The sequence below is a fragment of the Narcine bancroftii genome, chromosome 5 (assembly GCF_036971445.1).
Source record: "Narcine bancroftii isolate sNarBan1 chromosome 5, sNarBan1.hap1, whole genome shotgun sequence".
In the NCBI taxonomy this organism is placed as follows: domain Eukaryota; kingdom Metazoa; phylum Chordata; class Chondrichthyes; order Torpediniformes; family Narcinidae; genus Narcine; species Narcine bancroftii.
The window spans coordinates 46,587,301-46,613,062 of record NC_091473.1 but is presented as its reverse complement, the minus strand read 5'-3'; the positions used below and the strand labels follow the sequence as shown (position 1 = coordinate 46,613,062).

The 25,762-nt window shown below is 39.1% G+C and overlaps 1 protein-coding gene across 2 annotated transcripts in view; it reads right to left on the bottom strand.

The window, feature by feature from the left end:
* Positions 1-421: 421 nt before the first annotated feature.
* The window catches only part of LOC138763347 (inositol hexakisphosphate kinase 2-like), a 33,722-nt gene continuing 8,381 nt past the window's right edge, over positions 422-25,762 (bottom strand). The window contains exons 2-7 of one of the 2 annotated variants that reach the window (XM_069937328.1): positions 17,247-17,450; positions 8,410-8,717; positions 6,050-6,272; positions 5,398-5,558; positions 3,883-4,058; positions 422-1,195 (exon numbers count right to left, since the gene is read on the bottom strand). In XM_069937328.1, the coding sequence (XP_069793429.1) occupies positions 704-1,195; positions 3,883-4,058; positions 5,398-5,558; positions 6,050-6,272; positions 8,410-8,611 (1,254 nt within the window). In that variant the 5' untranslated portion in view covers positions 8,612-8,717; positions 17,247-17,450 and the 3' untranslated portion in view covers positions 422-703. The remainder of the gene's footprint in view (positions 1,196-3,882; positions 4,059-5,397; positions 5,559-6,049; positions 6,273-8,409; positions 8,718-17,246; positions 17,451-25,762) is intronic. The other variant, XM_069937327.1, reaches the window with a different exon arrangement.

Below are 25,762 nucleotides of genomic sequence, written 5' to 3'. Positions count from 1 at the left end.
TAAGAAAGCAGCACATATCTACTAGAAATAGCTGCATCATTTTAAAAAGGTTGAGCTAGGTAAATATTTGAGATGAGAATTTGAAATAGAGTACCAAGTCAGGATGCTGGCCAAGAATGAGGCAAGCCAATTCACAATTGTACTTCTGGCCTGCAACTTTGATTTGGCCATTATTTTCCTCCCACTGATGCTGGTCAACCTGCCAAGTTCTTCCAGTAGATTCTGTGTTGCTTCAGATTCCACTATCTGTAATTTTGCACGGATCTTCACAATTACACTTGCTCATAGAAAGCAGTGTACAGAATAGGGCTAGTTTCAGCCAGTTAATGGAAAATGCCCCCTTGAAATATAGAAAAAACCTGAAGTTTTTCCAGTGGATGGCTCTTTTAAGATTAGTTTAAATAACAACAAAATCATTAGGTACCACAAAACAGATTTATTTTATTTATGAAGTTACGCACAGGAACACAGAGGTATCTGATAGCTCAAATAATATGGAATGTTCATGAAATATTTAAAATAAATAGGTATCTGTAAGTGCCTTCCTTGGGCACCAGCTGTAGGAAATGCCCATTCTGTTTGTCTTCTGCTGATGTGTATCCACCACATTGGGTCCACACATGTCAAGACCAAGAGATTGATCAGTTGATATTCTGACGACAAATAAAACCCATTCACAACAGTAGCATTACCCTTTTCTAGTTTATTCGTTGCTGTCATCTCTTATTTCTTTAATAATAGTTATTAAGTTTTGAAGTCCAAAGATATAGCCAGTGTCCTGCCCTTCATGGACCACACTATCTTCACCAAAGTACTTGCAAGTCATGTGAGCAAAGTCAATCATGCGTACATCCACCATGCTGCTGGCAGAGCTTGAGTATGCATAAGCTCCTGCAGACTCATCAGCCGACTCTTCAGAAAGATCTTCCGAGTATTCAGAATCAGAATCCATTGTTGATTTCTTGCCATCGTAAATGATAAGCAGGGAACTAGAATAGAAACGATACGACTCCCGCTTTTCTAATACAGATTTGAGTTCAGAGAGTTTTTTAAGAACAGGTTCAAAAAGGTCCCTGCGCAAGTACTTTCCATTATTAAAAAATTGGTAAAGTGCATCTTTAAATCCATGTACTGAAAGCTTCCTTCCATGATATTTGTTCATAAACATGAGTTGGCTGGAGTCTAGTTGATATACCTGGAGAGAAAAATGGGAAATGCACATTATGTTGCTTCTCTCAATTATCATTTTGAACGAACGACTGATTTATTGACATCTTTTTGAATGACTGATCTACATTTGAGAGAAAAATCTTCAAGCAGCATCATCAACTCTTTCCCCCCACCACCCCCCAAAAAAAGTTAAATTCTGGGATCGAGATCAATTTTAAAGATGTACAAGTAGTTGAACTCTATCATCCATCCTTCAAACAGCTGCAAGCTAGCTCAAATCAAATACATCTGGTTCTCTCCGCTCATTCTGGTTACCAAAGCTAAATGATCAATCATGCCTCTTGAAGTTTAATAAAATGACTTACTAAATCATCTGTACAATTAATAGGACTCGAGTCCTGGGGAAGAATGTTGTAGTCACCTGTTAAAAATACTTCGGATCTAAAATCACACAACTACGTAATACACTTTAGTTACATTAATAGAATACAAATAGCAGACAGCATTGTTCTACATTACATGATGAAGAGATCACGAAACAGCTTACGATCAACTTTGACAACATGTCATTAACATTTTTCCTTGCATGTCTAATTAAAAGCAAACTCCTCCCAGAAAGAACACACAATCTGTTGCTCAATGGCATGGAGCATTTTTTTCTTAAAACCTCTAAGTAAACAAGATTTCTAGCTGAATTAATTAAAATAATGGAATTAAAATTGTACATTCGTTTGCCATCTAAGTTTCCCTATTTGCCTTGGCTTGGCACATATCACTCCAAAACCTTTCTTTTCTAAGAGTGGTCCAAATGTCTTTTAAATGTTATAGAAGTGGGTACAATTACCATTTCTTCTGGAAGCTCATTCCAAATACACACACCACCCACTATGTCAAAAAACTTGCCCCCCAGGTTTCCCTTTAAACCTTTCTCCCCATCACATTAAAGCTGTGCTCTCTAATTTTAGACTCAACTACTCTGGGGTAGAGACCATAACTGTTCATTTTTTCTATGATAATCTGTAGGTCCTCCTTGGCCACAAGAAAAGGGTCGGAGGATTGGAGAATGGCAATTGTGGTCCCCTTGTTTTAAAAAAGGTCATATGGAGGATCCAGGGAATCATAAACCAGTGAGTCTTACATTAGTGGTGGGCAAACTATTGGAGAGTATTCTTTAACAACAAGATTTAGAAATATTTATAGAAGTAGTCTTCTCAGGGATAGTCAGCATGGCTTTGTGAAGGGAAGGTCAAACCTCACGAACCTAATTGAGTTTTTTGAGGAAGTAGATGTGGTGTATACAAATTTTGTGAGGCATTTGACAAGGTCCCCCATGGGAGATTTGTTCAGAAAGTTATGAAGCATGGGATCAATGGAACCTTGGCTTTGTGAATTCAGAAATGACTTGCCTGTAAAAAGCAGAGTAGTAGTGGATGGAAAATATTCGGCCTGTATGTCAGTGACAAGTAGAGCCCTGCAGAAATCTGAACTGGGACCCCTGTTCTTTGTGATTTTGACCTGGAGAAGGTAGATGGATGGGTTAGCAAGTTTGCAGATGGTTGGAGGTGTGGATAGTGTTGAAGGTTACAAATTTATCTTGGCAGGATGCAGAATCAATTCAGCTAAATGTGAGGCAATGCAATCCAAGAACGTCAAACTTGAAGGTTGAGTACATGGTTAATGGAAAGACACTTAGTGTGGAAGAACAGAGGGACTTTAGGGTCCAAATCCATAGATCTCTCAAGGACGTCACACACATTGATAGGATAGTTAAGAAGGCCTACAGTATGCTGGGCTAATCACACTCTAGATCAGTTTTGGTCACCTCATTACAGAAAAGATGTGAAAGCTATGGAGAAGGTGCAGAGAAGACTTGCCAGGATTTTACCTGGATTGGAAAATATGTCTAATGAGACAAGGTTAAAAGAGATAAGATAGACAGTCAGCCCCTTTTCCCAAGGGCAGGAGCAGCAAACACCAGAGGACATCTGTATAAAGTGAAGGGAGGAAAGTTAAGGAGAGACATCAGGGGCAATTTGAAAAAAAACCACTTGTGGTGTCTGGAATGTTTTGCCAGAGGTGGTGGTGGAGGCTAAAACAATAGGGGAATTTAAGAGATGCTCAGACAAGCACATGGATGAAAGAAAAAGAGGGTTTTTATTTGGTAGGCATATGTGGGTCAGCACAACATTGGCTGATGGGCCTGTACTGTGCTGTAATGTTGTCCTATACTTTTGATTATTGTGAATACCTCTGAGATCATCCCTCAGCCTATTATACTCCAGGGAAAATAACCCCAGTCCATCCAGCCTCCCTTTATCACTTGTCCTTGTTCTAATAAAGTCCTCATGAACCTTTCTTGCACCTTTTCCAGACTGATGTCATCCTTCCCGTCATTAGAAGACTAAAACTGCCCGGAGTATTCAAATGTGGCCATACCCTTTTGTTCAGCTGGAACACGACATCCAAACTATACCTAATGCCTTTACTGATGAAGACTGGTATTGCCAAAATGCTTTCTTCACCATTGTTGACCTTCGTCGCCACCTTCAAGGAACTATAGATCCAGATCCAGAGGTCTGTTCCACAAAATTCCCCAGTGTTCTGCCATTTACTAAGCAAACAGAAAATCCTTGTGCCCCCCCAGTCATCTCCTGCTTTCATCAATGCAAACACCACCTACTTCCCATAATACATAGCACTGAGTGTACGTACCTGCATTCCACAGACTCTGACACCAATCACAGCTGAAGTGCTTTGCTGACATTTACGAATTTGATTAGCTTTCTTTTCCTCAGAAGCATCATCTCCATGTTGGCGGGTTCCCATTTTCAAGTCCAGAACACATGGAACTTCATACCGGCAGGTTAAATTCTCCAGTAAAATAAATTCTGATCACAGCGTTAAGGCTTTTTAGGACATTTAAAATATAGAGATGTCCATATGTGTGGTTTCCAACAACGATAATGCACTAAATATGTAATGGTTTATTCATAATTACAAATTACTCCACTTAAAACTTATTTACAAATTAACCATTCAGTCTAAATGTAGACACCTGCAATTTCACTAAATGTATAAACTCCAAACACAAAAAACTATTTACAAAGCAATCATGAAATCATATATAGAAAATACAACGTTCCACTTCCTTATCTTTTGGATTGGATTCTGTACTAATGTCTTCTGACCTTGTCCAGAGAGGTATAATTAGCAAATTTGGGAATGGCACAAAAAACTGGTGGTCAGGCAGCAAAGCAAGGAAGGTTGTCTCAGGGTCTGAAGGATCTTCAGATGAGTTAGCAAGTTGGGCAAAGCACTGGCAAGTTGCATTTAATCTCAACAAGAAATTGGAAGTCAAATGCAGGTCATATGCACTAAATGATAGGGAACTAAGGCATGTTGAGAAACAGCAAGGAATGATTAAGGGTAGTGAAAATGCTTTTGAAAAAAAAATATATATACAGAGAGGCTGTTATCTGGAACACACTACCAGACAAGACACAGACTAAGGTCCTAATATGGGCAAATGGATTAGTGTAGCTGGACAAAATAATTGCCATCGACTTGGTGGGCTGAAGAGCTCATTTATACAATACTAAGTTTAATGATCAAATTGCCTTCTGGGAAGTTCTAGGCCATGTCTAAAATTAAAAAAAAAACTGCTTCAGATATTTCTACAAGAAGCAGGTTCCCTTTGCTTTTAAGAGATGCAAATGGAGACAACAAATATTAAACAACACAGCTTCCCTACAATTGATTATCCTTTCATTAATTGAAGGCAGAGCACAGTAACCCACAGCAAAGTAGGTTAGTACTCCAAGAGTAGATGAAGGCCTTGAGTATTGATCTAATACCATATCCCATAGCAGCCAGGAACTTGTATTTAAGAAAATTAATTAAAATCAGAATAAAATGTTTTTTTTTAAAAATAAATTAAGAGTGCACATAAAGCTCCAGATTGTTGCCAAAATATAAAAAAAACCTTCCAATACACAAATGTTTTTCATGAAGGTAATTTGACATTTATGTATATATGGTAAGACAATAAATCAATGTCAATTTTGCAAATGAAACACTAACCACAAGTATGATGAATCTCCAAGTGCAAATGAGAGGGGGAGAAAAAATAATAAAGGATAGGAAAAAGAACAGCACTTTAAAAAGTTTATAACCATGTACACAGGAAGGGAGCAAGAGGGTACTTTAATGGCACAAAGGAAAGGATACTATATTGGTTTCTGTGTTTGGCATTATCTTTCATACGTTTCAACTGCTGCTGGTGACATTTCATGCTCCAAGGGTTGTGTTTTACCTTCCCAGATTTCTTCTCTATATTATAAAACAACACCTCAGACTTCTTTGATTCAAATTCCTCATCTAGTTTATAGCTACAAAAGCAGAACAATAATATACATGTTAAATTCAATGTCAACTCTACAGAGAAATTCGTTAAGTAGGTGACAAAGATTAAAGATATCAAATAAAGAGCCCAAAGCTCTTTTTACTTACTGGTTTAAAACAAATATTACTCATTTACTTTAGGAAAATTACTCATATCTGGTAAAACAAAATCAAATTACAGTTGTTTTGAAGATTGGAGAAGTCAAAAACTTTCACTTTAATAAATCAGATGACCAGTTTGTTCATCTCAAAACTTACCCAGGGAAACAATTTCTACCAAAGGACTGGATGGGTCAAACCACTCAACAAGTTGTATTATCTTAACTCTTAAAGCTTCAAGACAAAACATCAAGCACATTGACTTTCTCAGATTTCCCCACTCCATTAAAATAAAATGTCAAGTTCAACCATTGTTTATACATGACCAAGAGATGAAGTTCATAAAATTAAATGGCAGTGAAATGTTACTGAAACCAACCTTTTCATCTTATCTTCTTTCCTGTGCTGCCTGACCCGTTCTTTGCTGTAATTGTCATTTTCTAGCAAGACGGGCTTTTTATTACTCCATTTTATTAGCTTATTTTTAGGTTCACATTCGGAGTTATCTACATTTTCCAAATCACCTTGGTCCCCTGTTAGTGGGTAGGCAATTAAACACAGATTTCCTTCTTCATCTTCCTCAAAACTTACAGAAACAACGCCTAGAAGAAGAACAGAGAAGCCAACAATTGTGAGATGGGCAGAAAACAGCCATTAAAACCCTTAGCAACTAAATGAGTCACATGATTCAACAGAGTAACAGCAACAACAAAGCAGCCTGTTTGCTTACCCAAGCCTTCAGGTTTTAATTCAGTTGCGCCGTCTCTCAACCAAACAAATATTAAAAAAAACTAGACAAAGACATCTTCGTCACCTGGAAAAATATAAACTTCCAATTTAAAGACACTCACCCCAAACACTGCACATATACATCTGCATATAATAAAGGAGGAGTCAATAAAACAAGAGAGACATGTAGACTTGAGGAAGTTGTTTATTGGAAATGAAATTATTGTTTGTGCAATTTATTGAGTAAATGTATGCAATAGAGCAACATGGATGAAGTAGTAGTTTCCAAATCTTGGAGGCCAATGAACCGCAGTTTTCCCACGATGAAACACAGCATAGCAATGCACATCATAACGCCAAATAGTAAAGAGGCTGATGCAGAATAGTGAATACAAAGCTTGCTGCAACATTCTGACACAGTGAACTACAGATTCCTGTAAATTTTTGTTAACTTGGGTAAACTGCAATTATGAGACAGACAAAACAGCACAATGCCCAAACAAACCCTACAACTCAGCAGACAATTTCAAAATTAAGTCAAGAGAACATATTACAATGCAATTATGTAAAAGGATACCAATGAGTATTTTCCATATATTGTTCTGCAATTCTTGTAGATGTAGTGCAATCCCACCACCAAACCCCACAGTCAATGACCTGTGCCTGCTTCTTTACAAGTTCATTGAAGAGGTCAGTAAGTAAATCTGAGGCCAGTCTTTGATTTGGCTCAATGAGTTAAAGAATTTGGTTCAGCTGTTGGTTGACTGCTGCTTCAATCACAACATCGTCTTTTTTTGAGCACTCCAACAGCAGTCTGAATGGGTCTTTGTCATCCTGCGCGACTGCCAGACAGAGCATTCTGGATGAAGGAACCCGCAGTTCAGAGCCTTTAGCAGCTGGCCATGGAGTAAGCATCAAGAATGGACCTAACCAGGGGGTGGCGGAACCCAAGTTGTCCTTCAGACAGGCAGGGTTAATTAAGGGAAGCATGGACAAGGACTGGGGCTTTATCCTGGAAAACAAACATGATGGAACGAAGGGGAGCTGTAAACTCCACCTTCTGCCAAAGCACAACACAAAACAACCCTAAATTCATATCAAGCACATTTACATATTAATGTAGAAAACTTAAAATTACATCTTCTTAGCAACTGCACATCTTTTAAAACATTATTCACTGCAAAATTAAAACCTTAAGTCTTTCTAGAAATACACATCTTCATCTTTCACAAAGCATTCCAGTGAATGGTATGATTAACATAATTACTGTAAAGGTAAAACACTATTACCTACGTTCCAGAACTGAACTTAACCTAATATAATACTTTATTGCACCAAATACAAACAAAATCTGATCTGTGAACATTACTTTCTTTCCTCTTAAATCAAAACTGCGTGAGATTGCAACATCCAGATGTTGTCACTTACTGTACTAGGAACTTTCCCAACTACAGCCTACAATGGAACTGGCCGACTCACACACCCTGGTGGAGCTAGTTGTTCCAGTCGGTCCTGTTCTAGATGAAAGGCGGCAGACTGCTGCTTTTCCAGCTTTTACCTCAACTTTAAAAAGCCTGCTAAAGCTTACTGAAATCGTTAGAGAGAGAAAAGCTCCAGCGGTTTCATTTACAATTCAATTTAATAAAAACCATAACAATTTTGCAAAACTGCCACGTCTTTACAGTTAAAAGAAGATCAAATCCTAGACACTTTAAATAATTAACATTTTCTTCACTTTGGGTGAACTTACCTCCAGCAGCAGACCCACTAAAGTATAGAAGAACAGGCTATTCAATCGTCACGCAACTACACTGCGTTCTAGCTGGCAACTGGACCCCACCTGTCAGATCACGGCTTTCATCTGATAAATTTGAAACAAAAACAAGACAAATTTTCTTTGTCCCACCCTCCCAGGTTACCCCAATACCATAACAAATGTGCACAATGGTAAAGGAGAGAAGCCAAAATAAAAACATGATGCATTTTCATGGAAGAAATCTTTGCACCTACCTTTATACTGCGGTGTAAACCGACACATCTCTGGTGGCAATGTCTCATAAAATTGGTGTTCTCGTTGAATAAGGGGTTTGCAAATGGTCTTGTCATTGAAACGGAGGACACAAGAATGCCCTCCAACCTGATGAACAAACGGCTCTAGGAGGACTCCCTTTGCATAGTTCTCCACTTCCATTGCTCCTAGTGCTGGGCTCATCCTTAAAGCACATTAGACAAAGGAAATACAGCAGGTGTTTGAAGTCTGTTGCTATACCAAGCTCAAGCTTCTTTTTCCAAAGGTGGCCAAATACACTGCCAGGTTCCTGCAATGAGAATAGGATTCCTATGTTTAGGTTCTTTCAAATACAAGGCAAAATAATTTCTCCTTGAAAACAGGCAAGCATTCCAGTAAATGATTTCTTAGTAATCTGAAACACAACTGAGCTGAACCACCAGGAAGGGCAATGAAATACTGAACTATTACATCACCAGAGAGGGGGGGGGGGGAAAAAAAAAATCACTAATCCAATTATATTCCTCCTACGTCACAAAGTGTGACCAATTGACTGCCACTTTGTTTTGGTGGGAAGGCAGTGGCAGTGTGCCAAAAAGTGTACAAGAGGTGGAGAAAATGGAACACTGCTGCTCTCAGCTGGTTTGAATAGTTTGCAATATTTCTTTATTGTGCAAGATCATAGTGCCAGAGCAGAACTATCTGGTCAAATGAGATACTGCACAATCACTTCAGTAAAAAAATTAAAAGGCTTGTTAATAACAAAAAGGTTACTCATTCTTTGAATAATTTCTTAAAGACAGATTTAAAAGAACAAGTGGCAGATAATTAATGTTTCAGGAATAAAAAAGGCAACTTCTGGAAAAATCAATTTTGTACGTGCTTCATGTTGTCCTGAATAAAAACATCAATATGACCCCAAAGGAATTACGACGGTGAGGTGAAAATGAATTGAATTCTGTTTAAATGAAACTGAACATTTCATTAATCCTGATGTTTTTCATGATGCCAGTCACCACTGATGAAATTTTTGAAAAAATTTTATTTAAATGTTTTCCATACATAGTCAAATATAAAGTGTAATAATCAAATATTAATGTCAAATCCATTACATGATGGTATAAACCCCAACCCTCCCCCAAACAAACCCCAAGAAAAAAGGAAAGAAAGAGATGAAATGAAAGCAAGAAAAGACATAGAAAGAATAAAGAAAAGTAAGAAAACAAGAATAGAAACCTGATTGCCAGAGGGTCCCCCTCACTACACGGCATTAATCATCTATAAATTTAATGTAACCAATGATATTAACTAGATTTTGGAGCCTAAGGAAAAGGTCAATAAGTTAATTCCCTCAATTTGTAAATACGGGCGCAACATTTTCAAAAATACATCATTCTTATTTCTCAGATCCTAAGTGATCTTATCCAAAGTAACACAGCTATGCATTTCTGCATTCCATACCTAGGTGAGTTACTGCTATACATTTTCTTGCTACTGCTAAGGCAATCTTTTGAAATTATTTTTTCTATATAGATCATTTAAATTTTGGTCTTATCCCTTCAATATTACCTAATAAGAATAACAGTGGATTTTCTGCAAATTTAATTACTATAACCTGTTCTAAATAAATCGCCAAGTTTGACCAAATAGGTCTCACTTTGGGGCAAGACCAAGTAGAATGTAAAGAAGTGCCTACCTTCTGACCACATCAAAAACACTGATCAGATAGATTGGACTTCAATTTATTATCTTTTGTGGTGCAAGGAAGTTGATTTAAAAAAAATTATATTGAACTAACCTATAATCTAAGATTCATAGCATTGTCATACTATCTCAGCATGAATTTGACCAATTTAGTATTTAAATCTCTCTCCCTACAGGGGCCATTTGATACTCCACAGTGCCATCACAACCGTCTCTCTCGGACGATGGCTTTGAGGAATAAGTTGAACTGCACGTGCAGGCACGTATAAACTGACTGCAAGAGCTCCAAGATGTCGCTGGAGCCATCTGAGTCTCTGCTGGCTCTGATACATACCAAGCATTAATCCAGGAACAAGAGATGTCTCTGTCTGATTCGCAGGCCAGTGATTAAGAGGAGGTGACAAGACAGATGAAAGTTTTTAAAGATAAAGGTAGGAAACTGAAAATGCTACAAGTGGAAGTATATACAAATGTCCAATTATTAAAATAACTGAGGGAAATAAAAATAAAGATGAAAAATTCATGAAGTATTTAGCTATTGTCCAATTTATTTTGCAATTTCTGTACAATGTAGATGAAAGAGTCAAAACTGTGGAGGCTGGTGTGGAAGATGTACAGGATAGAATGGTGAAAGTGGAGAATGACACTAATGCTTGGGCCATTGAAAAGAAGCAACTTTGGGAGAAAGTTGATCCACCAGAAAATTTTAGTGGAAGAAATAATATTAAAATCGTTGGCCTTAAAGATGGAAGGTGATGAAGGTGACAACTGTGAACAATGAAAAATGTATGCAGGAAACATTTCTTAAATTTGGCAGGAGCCCATGAGAATATTTTAATAGCTGGGGATTTTAATTTTTGTCTAGATCCAGTTTTAGATGATCATCTGCAACAGTAACCAGAGCAAAGGCAGCGAAAACCACCTTGACATTAATGCAAGATTTGAATTTAATTGATATATGGAGAAGAATTCACCCAAGAGAGATCTATCAAGGATAGATCTATTTTTTTAATATCAGAACATCTTCAAGCTAGAGTCAAACATATTGACTATAAAGCAAGAATTATTTTCTGATCATTCACCTTTATTAATGACATTTACAATGTCTGATAAAGAACAATTTATAGATATGTAATTCAATGTTATTATTTAAAAAAAAATTTTTTGTGATTTTGTTAGAAGGCAAATCCAGATTTTCTTTCAGACTAATTCTAATTTGGTTAATAATAAATTTATTTTAAGGGATGCAATTAAAGTGTATTTAAAGGGACAAATAAGTTGTACGTCTAAAATTAAGGAGCATTTACATGAAAGAATCGGATTGATTGGAAAAGGAGATAACATGTTTAGAAAAGGACTTACAAAGACTGGTCTCTGAGGAAAAAATGTAGAAGGCTTATAAATAAGAAACTTCAGTATATTACAAACATATAGAACAGAGAAAGCAATAATGAGAACTAAACATTATTAGTTAGGTGAAAGATTCATAAGATTTTTGCTTGGCAATTGAAAACAAAATTCAAGAACTATTAATGCAATTAAAACAATCAAATGTGATTACTTAAAAACTTTATGAAATTAATGAAACAAACAATTTTAATCTCAGTTATAAAAATCTGAGTCGCAGAGAGATGATAATAGAAGATATTTTTGTAAGAAACAAGGCTACCGATGTTAACTTTATAAGAGCAAAGGGAGTTGAATGCCCCTTTCACATCAATGGAAGTGGGGAAGCATTATGCTCAATACAAAAAAAAATTTCTAGGAGAGGATGGTTTCATATCTGAATTTTATAAAGAATTTAAAGACATTGATTCCACATTTTATGTATGAATTAGGACAGGCGATGGCAACACGTACACTCCTGGAAACTTTCTTCACTGCGATAACAGCAATACAAAAAAAAAGAGACCCTTTAAAACCATCTTCTTAGACCAATTTCCTTGTTAAATATAGACAATAAGGTAATTGCAAAAAATCTTAGCTAATAGATTGACAAACTTTTTATCAAAATTGATAAATATGGATCAGGCACGATTTGTGAAAAAGAGAAAATCTGTGGATAGTGTCATTAGATTACTAAGTATAATACATCTAGCATAAAAGACGGGAGATTTAAGCGTGGCAGTGGCTTTGGATGCAGAAGTATTTGATAGATTAGAATGGGATTTTTTGTTTTTAATAGGGTTAAAGCTAAGGCTCAAGTTGTTATGAATGGACAGGTTTTGACATAGTTTCTGTTAACCAGATCTAGTAGGCAAGAATGCCCTTTATCATCTGCTTTATCTCACTTAGCAATTGAACCACTGGCAGAACTGATTCAATCTGATCCGGATAGTAAAGGGTTTAAGATTAATAAAGAAGAACATAAAATTAATTTACTATAGGGGATTACACTCAGTGTCAACAAGTTACCCAATTAAAATGGCTGAAAAATCATATAAAATATTTAGACATACAGGTAGATAATAAGTTAGAGAATGTATATAAATTGAATTGTTACCAATAACATTATTGGGTAGGGTAAATTGTGTCAAAATGAATATATTTCCAAGGGTACAATATTTATTTCAAACATTGCCAATAATGATACCGCAAAAGCTTTTTCAAGAGTTAAATACATTAGAAATTTTCTTTGGAAGGATAAGATATCAAGAGTTTCTTTAGACAATTTGACATGGAAATTTGAGTTAGGAGGTTTGCAATTTTAAAAATTATTATAAAGCAGCTCATTTGAGGTTTTTGACCTTTTTTTTGATGAGGAAGAAAAACCAGCATGGATTAAAATGGAAATTGATAAAATAGGAGAGAGGAACTCATTAGATTTTATATATAAATGGGAATCGAAATTATTATTTGGGGAGAGCAAAGCACCCTTGTTGAAACATTTAATTAATATTTGGAATGAAGAAAATGATGAAATTGGAATGAGCACTGTCCACCTAAAATGCCTTTGGTACAAAATCAACTTATTCCATTCTCAATGGATAATCAATTTTCAAATATTTGGTCTCGTAAATGAATTAGATATATAGAAGATTGTTATGAAGACATTTAATGTCATTTGAACAATTAATAAATAATTATGGGATACAAAATAACACCTTTTTTTGTTATCATCAACTCCAGGCTTATTTAAGAGATAAATTAGGTCCAAAATGTGGTGATGTAGAAATGTTGATATGTAGTAGATATTATTTCAGCTATGTATACTTTATGGCCGAAGGGGACTTTTAAACAGGGCATACGTAGGTCTAGACAATGTTGAAAGACTGATGACTTATCCAAAGTGACGCTTAGGAGTAATAAGCAATTTACAACACTTCTCAGCAAACCTCCACGGCAAAAGTGTATTTGTGAAAATAGATCAAGTATGTGATTATTATCAGGTACTAGTTGAGCCTTCTGATGTCACCAAGACAGCAGTAATTACTCCTTTTGGGACACATGAGTTTATGCGAATGCAGCTCAGACATTCCAGTGGTTTATGGACCACATATTCGCTGGCCTCTATTTTGTGTTTGCTTACATTGACAGTATTCTTGTCATGAGCGTGGATGAAGAACACAAGCGTTGCCTTATCTCATTGTTTCAGAGGCTTGATGAATTTGACATTGTGATCACAGTAAGTGCATTTTTGGCACTGCTGATCTTATATTTTCGTGACATAGAGTTAGGTAACGTAGTTATTTTGCCTGATTAATCAAAAGTGAGAGAAATTAGAGAATTTCCTACACATGTAACGATTGGCTAGTTGAGATTTTTTTTTAGGCACGATGAATTTCTATTACAGTTTCCTGCACGTTTTCAACGATGTGAAGACTCCACTTGCACATACCACAATGCTTGTACATTCAAAAGCCCAACGCCTTGCTCTCTCTACAAAGATGCATCTGTCAGTGCCGTTGGAACAGTGTTAGAATGAGTCCATGGGCAATTGAAGCCACTGGCTTTTTGCAGCCAAGCGGTCACTGGGTCAGGCAAAGTATAGAACGGTTGGTTGAGAACTCTTGACCACCAGCCTCTTACGCATACCACGAGTACCAGCTCACATCTTTATTCGGCCTGAGAAATTCAGCACTTGGACTTCATCTTATAATTTTCATCAGACATAGGGCACATCCAAGGGAAAGCGAATGCCATGGTCCACCCTATCCAGGTGCGACATTGATACCTTACATACAACTACTGCCAACGATTTCACCGCCATGGCTCGTGCACAGGACATCGATCCTAATCTCATCCGGCATGGGTGGATCAACTCTGGTCTCCATCTTCAAGATGTGACCCTGGATGAATCGTTAGTCTGTGATTTTTCCACAGAAAGATCTAGGCCTTTTGTGCTGGCAGCTATGAGGCAGGAGATTTTTGAGTCTCTTTGTAATCTACCTCATCCTAGTAGAAGACCATCAATCAAACTAATTATGGAATGTTTTATCTCACCTCATGTTAAACGGGATGTTGGATTATGGGCAAGGACCTACTTGCCGTGTCAATGCTCTAAAGTCTCCAGAATGTGGAATATGAAATCAAAGTTGGGGGATTTTGTGTTCCACATTCCTGTTTCCATCACGTGCCTGGACTTGGTAGGCCCACTTCCACCACCCCGGGGATATACTTATCTGCTCACGCGAGGATTGGACCATCAGGTGGGAGGCCATTTCTGTCACTGACATCTCCGCGGAAACAATAGCTCGTGCTTTCATGGTTTGCTGAATTACATCTTTCAGTGTTCTGGGCACTATTACAACAGATTGAGGGTCTCAGTTCAAGTCAGCATTGTTCTAAAATCTCACTGATCTTTTGGGCACTACCCACATTACTATCTGCAGGTCAACGGCCTCGTTGAGTGTTTCCATCGCCAATTGAAAACACCATTGACAGCAGGAGGTGCTTCATCTAGGTGGACCAAATATTTACCAATGGTTTACAACAATGTACTTGTGTTCCTTTGGCATGATGCTGTTTGCAAACCATTTCAGACTGTTTACAATGGTCCTTTTCAGGTCTTGCAACACCACCCAAAAATTTTTGTAAATGACAGGAATGGAAAACCTGACACGATCTCCAGTGACAGATGGAAGCAGGCGAAGATTGATGATCCATGTTCTGCATTGAAGCTAGAGTCGGAGGACCAGTTGCACCCCTGCCATTCGGGCTATACATCACCTGCCTTGCAATATCATAGGAGGTTTGGCCGGACGGTTCGATACATTCATTCCTTTGTGGAGTTGAAGAATACAGTGTTGTATTTGAAGCGAATAAAGAAAGAAATGAGTGAGTGTATTCTTTAATTGTGTGTAAACTAGGTAAATCAGTGCTCTTACAAAATACAGCAAAAATAGATATGCAACCTAATAACCAGTGCAGTCTATCTCTCAACTAAGTTTCTAAGCCCTCAAAAGGTGAACTCAAGAGAAACTTGTGATTCTGGAGGAGGATTACAAAAATTACTAACAGCATAATTCCAGCAAGGTCCCAAAATCAAAATTTTCAGTGTAGTTGAGTTGCAAATGACTTACAGCTGAATTTTTATGAAGGGTTGAATGAAAAGAACAAGAACAAAGATTCAACATACTCTTTTAGAAGAATAAAGTACAATAACATTTAGAATTCAGATTTAACTGAAGTCCAAGACAAAGGAGGTCATTGCTACATGAAGGGTCTATTCTAATTGTACTAGCCTGTATTAAGCATTTAATTATTTTTAGTCTTTGCTTAAACACCTGCCCAAATAGCCCTTTAAATATTATGATTATATATGGCTCCTCCATGTCCTAGAAAGGCCCTTTGACCTCACTAGACCATGCCCATAGAGTTAGCATTCTGGGGTAATCCCATTTGCTTGTTTTGGTCCATACCATTCTGATCCTTTCCTATATACACATCTCCCCGAATGCCAAAAAAGAAATTACCCCCAGATCCCTTTTACATCTCCTCCCCCTCATCTTAAGTCTATGCTTTTGACCTCGAGAATCATCTACTCTGGGAAAGATTGAGCATTCAGTCTATTCATGCCTTTAGCATTCCCCTTGGATACCTCTTGAAAAAAAGTTCAGATTTGAGAGACATGGTCTCCCATGAACAAAACTGACCTTTAATCAGTCTGCATCTCTCAGAATCCCCTCCAGCAACTTGCCTATTACTAACATTAGGCACACTAGCCTGTAGATCCTCGGCTTGTCCTTGCTCTGCTCAAACAGTATGTGCCATCCTCCAGTCTTCAGGGACTTCACCATTGATGAAAGATGAAGAAAACTCTCTCCATGAGGTTGTAGGGATTTATCCACCTAATGTGCTTCAAGGACATCAACACCTCTCCAGTGGTAATTCTTATTAGTCCAAGGCATGATAACTCATTTAACCATATAACCATTTACGGAGTGGAAACAGGCCACGTTGGCCTTTCAAGTCTGCACGGGTTCACTGATTTTGTGCGCCCTCTTCAGGCAATGGTCCCGGTAGATCACTTCGATGGGGGAGGGGGCGAAGGGAGACTCCATTGATCCTCTCTGCCACTCTTTTTGCAAACAAAGTCTGATTGCTTCATTTCCTCAGCTTCCATGATCTTCTCCATAGTAAAGACTAGCAAATATTCTTGGCTGAAATCCGGACCACCCAAGAATCAGGACTTCTTGAAAACTCTTAGCTTTTGTAGGAGTGCAACTACGTGGAAGTATAGGTATACAATCCTTTACCCGGAACCCTTAGGGGACAGTGTGTTCCGAATTTCTGATTTTTACGGATTTCGGAAAGCCAGATTTAAGCCCACCTGAATTGTGCTACCGTATCCACCCCCACCCCTTCCAGTTGTGCTACCGGTCTCCCCACCCCCCCCGCCCGCCCGACTCGCGCTGCCGGCCTCTCCCCCCCCCCGCCCACCCGACTCGCGCTGCCGGCCTCTCCCCCCCCCCGCCCACCCGACTCGCGCTGCCGGCCTCTCCCCCCCCCCGCCCGCCTCGCGCTGCCGGCCTCTCCACCCCCCGCCCGCCTCGCGCTGCCGGTCTCTCCCCCACCGCCGGTCTCGCGCCCGCCGGTCTCGCGCCCGCCGGTCTCGCGCCCGCCGGTCTCGCACCCGCCGGTCTCGCGCCCGCCGGTCTCGCGCCCGCCGGTCTCGCGCCCGCCGGTCTCTCGCCCGCCCGACTCGCGCTGCCGGTCTCTCGCCCGCCCGACTCGCGCTGCCGGTCTCTCGCCCGCCCGACTCGCGCTGCCGGTCTCTCGCCCGCCCGACTCGCGCTGCCGGTCTCTCGCCCGCCTGACTCGCGCTGCCGGTCTCTCTCCCCACTTGCTAGTTTTTGGAGCTTTCCGAATTATAGATGTCCAATAAAGGATTGTGTACCTGTAGCGGAAATTTAACAAAAAATATGTATTTGTTTTTTGTACTTCGTATTTTATGTGAAAAGATATTCGTTAATAAACTATCAAAATTTATCTGTAATTAAATTTTAAAGATACTGCCGAGAATTTGGACTGACCCAATCCCTGAGTTTCACAGCACATGCAAACTTTCATGTTTTATTCCTATGAAACAATTTGTACTGACCAGACCTACAGAAGTCAAATAAGACAATAGAGTAGCTTTAAATTAGTGTGATTATAGCTCATGATTGTAAAAGATGCCTGACTGTAAAATTTTATCTGACTCATTGTACAGGACCAGATCACCTGTAGCTTCAGTAACATGCTCTTCAAGAAAGCCATCAGTGATGCATCCTATCAAGACTGCCTCAACCAACTTGATTCACTCAATCTACATGCAGATTAAAGCCCCACATGACAACTGCTGTTTATTGCCTGTACCACTGTAATGTTTTTTTTCCCTGAATCAACCCGAAACATCAACTGTTTCTTTCTTCACTAATGCTGCTGAAGACCTCCAGCATTTTGCTTTTATATTCATACCTCCTTGTTATGGCTGTCCAGTTAGTTTAAGGGCCTGAAAGAAGATTAAAAAACCCTATTTTGTGCATCTGACATGGACAGCAGAGCACTCAGCACAATGCCATTGCAGCGTGGAATGTGGTGGTGTCTGAGGTTTGTACATTCTCCCCATGTCTGCGTGGGTTTCCTCCAGGTGCTCCTGCCTTTCCCCCCCCCCCCCCCCGCCTCCAAAAAGATACGGAGTTAAGATAATTGGTGTATTTGAGCAACATGGGCCAGAAAGGTCTGTTAGTGTGCTGTATGTGAATTAAATTAAAATTTAAAAACAACAAGATTACCAGTAATCTGATACAAGATCAAAATTGAACAAATTAAAATAGGAGAGTTTAAGGGTGGGCTCCAAAGGTAGGCAATAATAGCAATGAACTACTGTTCTGTAAGTGGCTGCAAGGCAAGTGCATCAATTTTCCAGATGTGAAAGAGATTAAAAGACTGGTTGCAGGCAGGCTTTTTTGATTGGCCTGGCTGGCAGCTCAGCAGGCAAGTCTGATTCAAGGATTGGTATCCACACAATCTCATGGTGACCACATTAGCCATGAGAAAGTGCCTTGGTTCAGAAGTGACATCTACAGTAATTAAGATTTGCTGCACTCTGAAGTGTACAGAGGAAGGAATCCATTCGTACTTATTAAATGTGAGGGTAGGGGAGTGGATGCACTTGATTTAAGTATTTGACCGCCCCTCATGATGGGCTAGTCCAAAATAAGTAACATGGAATCTAGGAAAATTCAATCCAAAATTAATTTTTGCCAGTCAAGACAGAGGAGTGGTGATGGGGTGACTTTCTGACTTGAGGTCAGAGATCAGTGGTGTTCTGCAAAGGTAAACACACTGAATGCTGGAGGAACTCAGCTGGTCTTTTCAGCATCTATAGGAGATAAAAGAACAAGTATATTGTAATCTGATTTCACAAGTACAACCTAACGAAACAGCAAAACACAACCCAGACATAACACATATACCAACAAACAATACATAGGGAAAAAGAATGTAGATCATGTCCAGGCAGCACACAAGATTAGATTGGAACCTTGGTTGGTGCAGACTTGTGGGCTTAAAGGTCTGTCCTCATCATTCAACTATGTTTAATTGCCTCTAATTATTCTCAACAGTGAATCATCTTATGCCTTATGTGTGCAAATAAATGTTTCTTGACCCTAGTCCTGAACTTGCCTTTTAATAAGATTTCATTCTATTTTCTGATCCTAAAGAAGTTAGTCTGTAACTGTTCCAAATATATCCAGCATAAATTTCACAATTATTGTTCAGCATTAGAGACCTTGTGAAGATGACTATCTATTCATGGTATTTGTAGAAAAGGGGGTCAAAAAATTATTGAACTTAAAATCCCAAGTCTGGGAAGAAAGGTGAAATGCTACTGCAAGCTTTTGGATTCCAGAGCAATGCTTATCATCTACTTCTCATCCATCAATTTTATCCACAAGTATCCTTTCATGCATGCACCAAATTGTTTTCTATTTTTACATTATTTACATAATCTAATGGAATGGTAGAGTGATTTGTTGACTTCAGGAAAGGAAAGCCAGAGGTATACAATCCAGTGATCATTGGGGAGGGGGAAATCAGAGGTGGAAAGGGTGAGCAAATTTAAGGTCTTGGGAGTCACTATCTCGGAAGATCTTTCCTGGACCCAGCACACCAGTAACTTTGTGAAGACAGCACATCAGCGCCTCCACTTTCTAAGGAGTTTGCGGAGGTTTGGTATGATACCAGAAACCCTGGCAAGTTTCTACAGATGTGTGGAGAAAAGTTTGCTGACCACCTGCATCATGGTCTGGTATGGGAACCCCAATACCCTTGAGCGTAAAGCCTTCCAAAAGGTAGTAGACACAGCCCAGGACATCACAGAAAAACACTCCCCACCTCTGAGTACATCTACAGGGAACGCTGCTATTGGAGGGCAGCAGCAATCATCAAAGACCCACACCATTTAGCACATGCTCTGTTCTCATTGTTGCCATCAGGAAAAAGGTATAGGTATCACAAGACTTAACCACCAGGTTCAGGAACAGCTGCTACCACTCCACCATCAGACTCCAGGACTCTTACTTGTGTACTTTATTTTCTTTTTGTTCTCTGTATTCATTTTGTTTACATTCATTATCTGTTCACAGTTCTTTGTTTACATGTTTACACTGTGTACAGTTTATTTTTGCACTACCAATCAGTGGTAATTCTGCCACTCCTGCAGGAGAAAGGAATCTCAGAGTTATATGTGATGTCATCTATGTACTCTGACAATAAATATAAATCTGATGTTACCCACATGCCCAATCTAATGTACTATGTAAATAATCCAAGATGGAGTATGCTAAATCAGTTTCCTACATACTAATTGCCTGCATGTAATAATCTAAATAGAGTCCAAGAACTGAAAAGTAAATCCAAGCAGAAAACTGTTGATATAATGGAAAAAATATAATCCAATAAGAGAATTCTCAGAATTGCAAATAAGTACAATGGCTTATCACACTAGCAAAACCCTCTGACAAGGCCAAATCTTGCCAGAAAATGTCAACAGTACCATGGCAAACTGCATGTATTTACCCTGTAAATAGGAGCAGGTTTGTATTTCAGCAAATTCTGAATTTATTGACATACCTTAACAGATTATATTTGATTAACCCAATTCACTAAAAATTGACCTCTCTCTCCTAGTTTGATGAAATATTTTCAACTTGAAATTTTAACCATTTCTTTTTCTGTACACTACCAGCCTGCAATTTTCCAGCTTGTTTTGTTTTTAAGTTGTAAATGGGCAGGCATCCCTATCAATAATCTGGATGACACAAATGAGTTGGGCCAAAGGTTTCAGTACTGTACTATAACTATCAGCACACTTGAAAATTACAAAAATACTCACCCATCTGTGAGGGCAACTTTAAAAACAAATGATAGCAAAATAGATTTTATTATTAGAAGTACCAAAACCAAAGTGGAAAACAAATGGATTTTACTGTATATAAAATTGCAAATGAAATTAAAACATTAGCTGCAAAGCTGATCAGAATATGATTTAAAAAAGCTTAAGAGCTATTTTCTCAATTTTCCTTTCATCTTCTGAAAGAAACTGTGATATGCTATATTAACCAACACTTCAACTACAGCTCAGCTTTCAATACCACTATTCCCTCAGTGCTGGTCAAGAAGCTACAAACTCTAGGACTCTGTAACCCCCTCTGGAACTGTATCCTCAACTTTCTCATCAGAAGACCAGTCAAAACGAATTAGAAACAACATCTCCTCCTCACTGATCAACACAGGCGCACCTCAAGGATACATCCTTAGCCCACTGCTCTTCTCATTATAGACCAATGACTGTGTGGCCAGGAACAATTCCAATGCCATCTATAAGTTTGCCAATGACACCACAGTTGTCGGCAGAATCACAAATGGCAACGAAGATGCGTACAGGAAGGAGATAGATCAGCTCGTTGAATAGTAATGACAACATCCTTGCACTCAACATTAGCAAAACCAAGGACTTCAGAAGGAAATCAGGGGAACACGACCCAGTCTCATCGAGGGCTCAGTAGTGGAGAGGATCAAGGGCTTCAAATTCCTGGGTGCGAACATCTCTGAGCAACTGTCCTGGAACCTCCATGTTGAAGCAATCACAAAGAAGGCTCACCAGCTGCTATATTTTGTGAGGCGCCCGAGGAGATTTGGTACATCATTGAAGACTTTCGTAAACTTCTACAGGTGTATCATGGAGTGGCAAGGAAAAGTTGAGAATCACTTGGGGAGAGTAAATTGGGAACAGATGTTTTCAGGGAAAATGACAGAAGCAATGAGGTGGATTGTTTAGGGACCACTTACACAGGGGTTTTGACTAGCTTGTACCAGTGAAACAGAGAAAAGATGGTAGGATAAGTCTGCTGAGGAAGAAAAAGCAAGACTCCAGGCAATGTTAACAAAAGCCACCAGATGAAGGGGGCAGGCAGCTTACTAAATGCTTCATTCAATTACTCAGTTGACATTAGGGTGACATGAAAAATGAAATTTTTTCATTAATGCTGTTGTAATTGGCTCAATGTCAGAGGTATGCGTACATTGTGGAGCTAAGAAGTGGAAAGGTGAAACACCATCGATATGTTGCTCCAATGGAAATCTTGACATATCTCTACTGGGCAAACCTTCTCAGCCATCGAAAATGCTGCTGCTTGCCACCAGCAGAGTCCAAACATTTCCTAAAGATGATCAGAGCCTACAACTCAGCATTCAAGATGACATCTTCTGGAGCGAACAGTAACTGAATGTTTTATTTCCTGGGCAAAGCTGGGTATCCTGCAAGTGTACTTAATAAGTTCAGTTATAATAAACATATGTTTACTGTCAAGACTGGACATGGATTAAAAACAAAACACAATCATCAAGCTGCAGAAACCTGAGCCAAAGAAGAAGCATTATAAGACATTTGGTTTAATTAATTAAAAGGTACAGTAAAATTCTGATAATCTGCCTGCCTATTGTTTATAAATCCTAATTACTTGGCATCTGGATTACTTGGTTCTAGTTCCAATGCTTCCTTTACATTTTCCAGTGAACCCAGTGAGTGTATTTTACTAAGTGAAACACAAAAGTCTGCAGGCACTGTGATTGTAGTAAAAACACACTGAAATGTTGGAGGAGCTCAGCCAGTTTTTCAGCATCCATAGGAGACAAATATATATATGGCCAACATTTCAGGCCTGAGCCCTTCTTCAAGGAAGAAGCAAAGAATTAAGACTGTCTGAGTTCCTCAAGCATTTTGTTGTGTTTTTAATATATTTTACTGTGTTGTACAAGTAATTTTAATGTATATTAATAGGGACAATATCCAATAGTTTTGAAAATCTTACAGCTGACACGTTATAAGGGTGCTGGATTAGAGTTGATTTTGCATTTTGATCCAAAAGCTCAATCAAGAATGATTTGCACTGTAAAAAAATTATCAACCATAATTTACCGGTATGTCTGTTCAAATTTTGCAAACAGCATTGCAAAATCCTATATTCAGTTTTTAAAAATATTTTGATCTGAATATAAAATATAGCAAAGATTGCATGAAAAACCATTGATTGCAGACTTAACATAAATTATGCATAACCATTAAATTATGTACAATCTTCAAGGCAAAGTCAGGAAAGATCCTTTTGTAATCACCCAAAGTAGGTAGTGGACATGGCAACGAGAGGTATGCTCCAATTGCAGTTTGTGGGAAATCTAGGACAACACAAGTGTCTCTGATGACTATACCTGCAAGAGGTGCACCAAGCTGCAGCTCCTTACAGGCTGCATTAGGGAGCTGCATGAACTCCGGATCATTCAGAAGTCAGAGGAGATGATAGAAGCTATAAGGAGACAGTCATACAAAAGAGGAAGGGAGCAGGGCAACTTTGAGGAGAGGCAAGGTGAATAGACAAGACCGTTGGCTTGTTTTTGAGACCGATACCCTCAATAAGTATATTGTTTTAGATACTGTTGGCAGCAATGATCTACCACCGACAAGTGGTAATGGTCAGGTCTCTGGCACAGAGGCTGGGACTTAAGGCTCAGAAGGAAAGGGGGAGAAGATGTGAGTTGTAGTGATTGGGGATTCAATATTAAGGGAACAGAAATTAGATTCTGTGCACAAGATCAAGACTCCTAGATGGAATGTTACCTCCCAGGGGTCAGTGATGTCTCAGATCAAGTTCACAGCAATCTCAAGTGCAGAGTGAGCAGCTAGATGTCATTGTCCACTTTGGTACCAATGACATAGATGGGTTTACGGATGAGGTCCTGAAGAGGGAATATAGGGAGTTAGAAAGGAAGCTGAAAAGCAGGACTTTAAGGGTTGTAATTTCTCAATTGCTCCTTGTGCCACTCACCAGTGAGGGCAGGAATAGGAAGTTATGCCAGAGCTGGCTGAAGAGCTGGTGCAGGGGTTCAGATTGTGGATCATTGGGATCTCTTCTGGGGAAGGTATGACCTGTACAAAAATGATGGGTTGCATCTAACCGGAGGGGGACCAATATCCCGGCAGGGAGGGTTTTTTAAAAAAAAAGAACTGTTTAAACTTGTTCGCCAGGGGGAAGGGAACAAAAATGAGAGGGCAAATAATAGAGCAGATGATGAAAAAATTGATGCAATGTGTAGTGAGTTTAAGAGGAAGGAATGGAAGTGGAGGAAGCATAAATGCAGTCAACTGGAGCGTTTTTAATGTGTTTATTTCAATGAAAGTATTAGGGAAAACAGATGAAATTAGGGCATGGATCAGTTAAGTAAAATTATTAAACTGTGGCTGGCACAAAGACAAGATTGGCTGATGCAGATACCCTTTTAAAAGGGAACAGGATGGGAGGAAAAAGATTTGGGGGGGTGGTGTGGGAAAGAGTAGTATTACTAATCACAGACATTATTACAGCTGCAGAGAGGATGTTGTGGAGGTATGTCGACTGAATCAGTGTGGATGGAAGTCAGAAAAAAAGAGAGCAATCACCACATTGGGAATAGTCTAAAGGCCCCCAAATAGACCCCAGGAGACTAACGAGCATAAAAGTAGGCAGATTTTGGAAAGGCAAAGAAATTACAGGGTTGTTGTTATGGGAGATTTCAACTTCCCAGATATTGACTGCCACCTCTTTACTGAAAGAGGGATAGATGGGGCAGAATTTGTCAGGTGTGTCCAAGAATAATTCCAACAGTACAAGACATCTTGAGGAGAGGCCATACTGGATCTGGTATTGGGTAATGAACCTGGTCAGGTGACAGTATTAATAATTTCCTGATCTTTAACATAGCAATGGACAACAATAGGAGTAGATAAAATGGTAAGGTGTTTAATTGGAGAAGGGCTAATTATGATGGGATGAGGCTGGAAATGGGGAGAGTAAATTGGGAACAGATGTTTTCAGGGAAAATGACAGAAGCAATGAGGTGGATTGTTTAGGGACCACTTACGCAGGGGTTCTGGCTAGTTTGTACCAGTGAAACAGAGAAAAGATGGTAGGATAAGTGTATCATAGTTGACAAGAGGTGAGATAGTGTGTTAAGAGGATTCAGATTTATTTCCGAGTACATACACAAACACATCACATACAGCTGAGATTCTTTTTCCTGCAGGCAAGGCAGAATTACTACTTATTGATTGTGCAAAAGACTGTACATGGTGTATTCATGTAAATAAAGAACTGTGCAATACAGAGAGAATTTAAAAAAAATCAACAAAGTGCACAAGAGATCATTAAATGAGTTTGTTGCTGAGGAGTCTGATAGTGGAGGGGTAGCAGCTGTTCCGGAACCTGGTGGTGGCGAGTCTTGTGGCACCTATACCCCTTTCCTGATGGCAGTAGTGAGAAAACAGCAGGTGTTGGATGATGTGCATCACTGACGTTTGCTGCTGCTCTCCGATGGCAGTGTTCCATGTAGATGTCCTCAATAGTGGGAAAGGTTTTGCTTGTGATGGCCTGGGCTGTTTCCACTACTTTCAGAAGGGCTTTACACTTAGGGGTAAAGCAGACCACGATCCACCACACATCTATAGAAATTTGCTAGGGTTTCTGGTGTCATACCAAACCTCTGCAAACTCCTGAGGAAGTAGAGGTGCTGACGTGCTTTCTTCACGATGCCATTAGTGTGTTGGGTCCAGGAAAGATCCTCTGAGATAATGACTCCCAAGAACTTAAATATCCTCTCCTCTCCACCTGGGATTCCCAAATGATCACT